This window comes from Cajanus cajan, chromosome 4, assembly GCF_000230855.2.
Source record: "Cajanus cajan strain Asha chromosome 4, NIPB_CcT2T_4, whole genome shotgun sequence".
Taxonomy (NCBI): domain Eukaryota; kingdom Viridiplantae; phylum Streptophyta; class Magnoliopsida; order Fabales; family Fabaceae; genus Cajanus; species Cajanus cajan.
The window spans coordinates 52,739,237-52,745,159 of record NC_138520.1 but is presented as its reverse complement, the minus strand read 5'-3'; the positions used below and the strand labels follow the sequence as shown (position 1 = coordinate 52,745,159).

At 37.9% G+C, this 5,923-nt stretch overlaps 1 protein-coding gene across 1 annotated transcript; it reads right to left on the bottom strand.

Annotated features, from left to right (window-relative positions):
- Positions 1-296: 296 nt before the first annotated feature.
- On the bottom strand, positions 297-5,688 carry MPPBETA (Insulinase (Peptidase family M16) protein). The gene is made up of 9 exons (XM_020378679.3): positions 4,897-5,688; positions 3,906-4,070; positions 3,648-3,785; positions 3,410-3,561; positions 3,197-3,305; positions 2,754-2,852; positions 1,510-1,575; positions 752-859; positions 297-636 (listed from the first exon to the last, which is right to left on the bottom strand). The coding sequence occupies exons 1-9, from the start codon at positions 5,551-5,553 to the stop codon at positions 550-552; spliced, it is 1,581 nt and encodes a 526-aa protein (XP_020234268.2). The 5' UTR covers positions 5,554-5,688; the 3' UTR covers positions 297-549.
- Positions 5,689-5,923: the final 235 nt, after the last annotated feature.

Here is a 5,923-nt window from a genome sequence, read left to right as displayed (position 1 = left end):
AATACTCTCCTAAACCCTAGCGTCGCTCACCTCTAGATTAAATTCAAAACATGAGAAGACACTCGCAAAGTAACATAGCATAAAAACAAACTTATTGAACCAGAATAGTACTAGAACACCATAAAGCATATTACTGCCAAACTTTTTCTTAAACTTAACACGATTGGGCCGCAGTTATTATTCTTTTATAATCTTTAAAAAGTGAAGTTAATGTAAGATAATATAGCAAATCAATCAGATTACACAAGCTTTATCTGATTACATTATTGAATTAAGGGTCCAAAAACCAGTTGAAGTTCACGAGAAACCAAGGGAACTTTTAAGCAATATCATTTTCAACAAGAATGAGCAATAGTGAAGGATGCCAATTACATGACAGACAACAGCATACTTATTACTGCAAAAATGGTACAAAAAAGAGGCCCGTAACAAATTAATGAAAAATGACAGCCGTAGCAGCCATCCAGAGGCATATATGTTGTAAATTAGAACAAAACATTATGCCAGACCTCTCATGAAGTTGAAATGAAGCAAAAAAACTAAGATGAACTAATAGCGGTTCCAGTAGGTTCTGCGTCTGAACCAGTTGTAATCAGGCAAGCGCTGAATAGGACCCATGGCAGCAATAGCAACATCCTGCAAGATATGACAAGATCATATAAATTCTAAAGACGTGACACGACTAGAAAGCTCCAAAGAATAAAATTGGTCTCTACTACTAAATAGTACCAAGATATATTTCAACTATTACCTTGTCATAGATAAATCGGTTCGCAACACGTTTAATTGTACTGGCATCAACAGCATCAATTCTAGCAAACAATTCGGCAAAAGGGATTCTTCGACCATATGTGAGTAGCTGAAACGTGAATAAATAAAGAATGAAATATCAAATGGTAGTGGAGCACGTAAAAGAGGCTTAGTGCAAATTGGAAAAATAAATTATTAATAATCTGTTTAGGGCGTGTGTGATTAACAATTTGTTTTGGTTCACAAATTAATCATTGCAGCATGCCCAGCTATTGGCTATAAAAACGAATACAGGCATAGAACTTAAAAACTTTAGAAAACAAATTTATAGTCACTATATATATATATAGGGAAATATCAAGTGATAAGAGTGTTTGTATGAGGGTTAGAAGAAATCTTGACAAAACAAACATACATGAATTGGTAATATTCATCCAACAAGTCACGCAATTTTATTATGTGATCATGTGATCATTAAATAGCTCTTAATCCAAATCCATGTACATTGTACGGTCCAGATTTAATCCTCTCACCCTTTTATTATAAACATTCCTCTCACTTGATATGCCATGCCTCCTATACATACATATTTATATATAAAGGTGCCATTTTCTAAGAGTTTACTACCAAGTATTCCATTATCATCTATCACAATTCAGCTTGAGGTCAATGTGAAATAGTAAAGAATGAAGTTATAATAAACAAACATTTTCCCATGCACCTCTTCTATAATAAAGTTACATGTAAGATCTATTGTACCTGACGGCCAATATCTTCAGCCACTGGACTTGTTCCATCTATGTGTAGTAGCAGCGAGGATTTTAACTGTAAGAAACAGATTTGTAAGTGAATACATCACTAAGAACAGGAAACAAAAATTAATTGAAAGTAATCAAATATTCAAGTAGTTTGTGATAAAGATTTCAGAAATTAATATAACTGAAAAACAGCACAAATATTTATGGAGCATGAATGCTCATCAAAGAATCCAAAGACCTTTGGGCATATCAAAGGCTATGTATATTACATGAGCCAAAATGATTGTGTTGGAGGCAATGTGCGCAAGAAACTAACAAACATTGGATTCACAAGTGTTGATGTATTCTTTTAGGGGGCAAAAGTTAACCATCAGAAATAATGCTTAAAAGAAAATATTGGCACTATCATGCAAATTCATTTTGGCAGTTGGCACAGATAGATGGATATATAGTAGGCATTTTTCCCTACATTAGAAACAATCTTTAAGAAGTTTATAAACAGCAAAACATGACATCAGAAATATAAATGCAATCAAAGAGAAAAATGCTGTTGCACATACACTAATAACCTGTGAATCAGGTATAATTTTACATTTTGTTAACTTGAGCAAATCCAGTATCTTTGAGTATGAGAAAGTGACTATCAAATTTGTTTCCCATATCACAACATCACATGCATAATAATTAACCATGACTCATTGCTTTGTCACTGCCAGATCATGCAAGTTTTACAACCCGATACATGTCTCATATATTAATATATTAATTTAATTTGTATACAAAAAGTATTCAATAAAGATTGCACAATATGTCATCATAAAGAAAGAGCCAACGACAGAACAAATACCATAACCAGTTATACGAAATTTTCATCATTCAAAATCTGCACCAGTAAGTCATGGCTCCAAACAGATGTTATGTCCAATCATCACATATATAATTTAAATCCAGTCCGTTATACAAAAAAAAATTGAATGTTTTAACAAGGAAACCACCTCAAGAATTAAACTGAGGAGCAAAATTAAGTTGGACACAAGTTCTCCATTACAAAATTACATGCAAATGAATTGTGTACATGCAATATGCTAAACTCATCAAGTGCCATTACAAAATAACTCATGTCATGTCTTGGACAATGAATACAGACATTCATGAGTGAAACTTCATTATACAAAGTATAAGTCAAATTCCATTGTCACATTCAATTAGCAAGCCAGGGAATCAATACTATGAGTAGAAGCCCACCTGATTACGAGCACGTGTCACATCATCTTCTGAAACACGATAAGCCAGCTTGGTTGTCTCATACATTATTGCATAGGACAAATCATCCAAGCTATCAGGCTGAAAGCACAACATATTAAGGAGAGAATTAAAGGTTTATCAATGAAATAATTTAAGATATGGCTAACAAATAAAGAAACTAGTAGAGCCAGAGAATATATACATCACTGTGTTATCTCAACCTAAATATATAACTCTTAAACATCAGACTGTTAAATCTTCAATCACATATTGCTGAGAGGCACTAAAAAGTATTATATTTACAAAAACTGAGGGGATGAGTGTTTATATGCAGTTAGCAAAAACTAAGAAACTTGTTCTCAAATTTTCAGGCAACTATTATATGGTCTACTTAGTTTCAAAATAAAAATAAAACTCCATTAGAAAACCGCAGCAAGTCTTACCTTAGCAACAGCATAAACACCAAAAAGACCTGTGTCCTTGTAATTGGTGTTGAAAGCCATAATGCTCTCTGCAACTTCATTAATGCCAACTCTCTGTGCTAACTCAGAACTGTTCAGATAAAAATGCATTTGGATGAGCCACTATCAGAAGAGGGAATATTTATCCCAGATGAGGGGGGAGGGAAGATGAAGGTTCAAGTTGCATTCACATACCCCATATGTTTTCCACCTCCTGCTGTCTTATTCCAAGAACCCAACATGGCCTGCATGACCATGAGAGCAATTGAATCTGGATCCTTCCAAGATGCCCCTTCAAAAGCCACCGCAAATTGTGCCAGGGGAATATCATCATCAAGCATTCTGACCTGTTTTTCAGAGCAACAAGCAGGCAGAGAAATGTTAAATTCACCATCGCAACAGGTTCAAACGTACTCGACACAAATATTCTTACCTCAGAACCAGTAAAAATAGCCGGCTCATTAGCAACTAATTGAGACGTGGTAGTGGGATCCGTTGACAACTTAGTAAACAATTTTTTCACTTGCTCAACAATATCCTCATGCTTAACAGCCCCAGATGCAGCTATCACCTTGAACAGCAAACCCACACACATCAGGCCAATTTCCAGGTTTACATATTTAAAAACTCCACACACATGTCACAAAATAACTGTCTTCAAAGTTATATACATTAACAAGACTCTACATACCATCCTTGGAGCTGTGTAATGTGTCTGAATGTAATTCTGCAAATGTGCTTTAGTGATTGTCTTAATGTTCTGAGCAGGTCCAAGAATGGTTCTTCCAAGAGGAGTGTACTGGAACGCAGTTGCATGCAGGTGATCAAATATCACTTCCTCAGTCTGACCCTCAACCTACAAGCAGTTTTGACACAAAAAACCTCTCAACAAAATTGGCATCGTCAACTACAAAAAATCATTATCCCACCACTATCCAAAAAAATCAGCCCCAAAAGATAAAAAAGGTTAATTCATATATTGTCATTGTAAAATATACTCGGTCGAATGACATTTGATCACTTCTAATATATGATCAGGATATAAGATAAATTCTAAGAATCTAATTAGGGATCTGTTCAAATAAATTTCTCCATAAGCACTTCTAATAGAAGAAATAAAATGATTCTCTTAACTTTTGTATGAGCCAATATGTAGAAACTGTCTCATACCACTTCTTCAAAAGCTAAACTCTAACTTATCGAAAAACTAATTTTAGATTATTGAGAAACTTGGTTCATTTTTCTCTTCCTATTTTCTTCTCTTAGAAGTGCTATAAGGAGCTTGTCTACTCAGACATTTAAACACAGTATGAGGTGTCTACAAAAACCTGTTCAAATACAAGCTTAGAAGCACTTTTAAGAGCTTTCATACAGCAAAATACAACATAGAAAGAGTCTGTTTGGATACAATCTTAAAACCACTTTAGAAAGCTTCTCGTCTAGAAAATACCCCTCATATTTCCGATAGAGAAGCTTTAAAAAACTTCTAGCATGTATCCAAAAACTTCAAACATGTATCCAAACAGATTCTAAACTAACATCCAATCATCCGTATTGTTTCATTTAAGGATCACCATTTCTGATAAATTGACTGCAAACATTTTCAGTTTTTCACATTGCACGAGAATTAAACAGTTGAACACAAAGCAGCGAAAAGGGCGATGCATGATGCATTGCAGTACCTCCTCCATTTCCCTGAGAATGACGTCGCGCTCGCGGCTGATGCGGTTGTCCTCGAATCGGGAGTTCTGGAGGATGTCGGAGAGGATGTCGAGAGCCTGAGGAACATCCTGGTGGGTAACCTTGGCGTAGTAGGTGGTCTGTTCCCGCGAAGTGTAGGCGTTGAGGTGGCCACCCATGTTCTCGATCTCCTCCTCGAGCTCACGCGCGTTGCGCCGCTCGGTGCCCTTGAAGATCATGTGCTCAAGAAAGTGCGCGGTGCCGTTGGTCTCCTCGGTCTCGAACCGCGACCCGGCGTCGATCCACACGCCCACGGTGGCGGTGCGGGCGCTGAGGGTGGACTCGGTGGCCACGCGCAGGCCGTTGGGGAGCGTGGTCACGCGCGTCTCGGGAGCCGCCAGGATGTGCGTGTGGTCGGCGAGGACGGGGCGGGGGGACCCGTGCTTCAGGAAGCGGGGGTCGGGGTTCTCGAGCTGCCGGAGCTTCGATTTCACGGCCTCGGCGGCGCGGTCGTAGATCATGGCGGTGGGGGGCGGCGGGGCGGGTGGGGCCGAGGAGGAGGGGGCGACGGCGGGGAAGGCGGAGAGGGATCGGAGGGAGGAGAGGGCGGAGGCCCGCCGGGAGCGGCGGGCCGCGGAGAGGAGGCGGTTGAAGGACATGGCTCCGCGGCGGGGGCAGGGGCGGGGGCGGAACTAGGGTTTCACGGTGTGAGAGAAAAGAAAGTTGGGTGTGGAAGAAAGTTCTGAAGAGACTGAGGACAATTACAATAGTGTGATTAGGGGGACTAGAGAGAGAATGACATTTTTTTTTTTTTTTTTAATTAGGAAGAAAATTCTTCTCGGTTCACATAAACCCAATGCTTTTTCACAATTTTTATGGTTGTTCTGTCTCGTCATTATTTTTTTATTTTTTATTTTGTTTAGTGTGAGATAAAAGAAAATATAATAATAAAATATTTTTAATATATAAATTATATTCTAATTGAAATTTAAAAATAAATTATATTTTAAATTTATAATGAATAATATA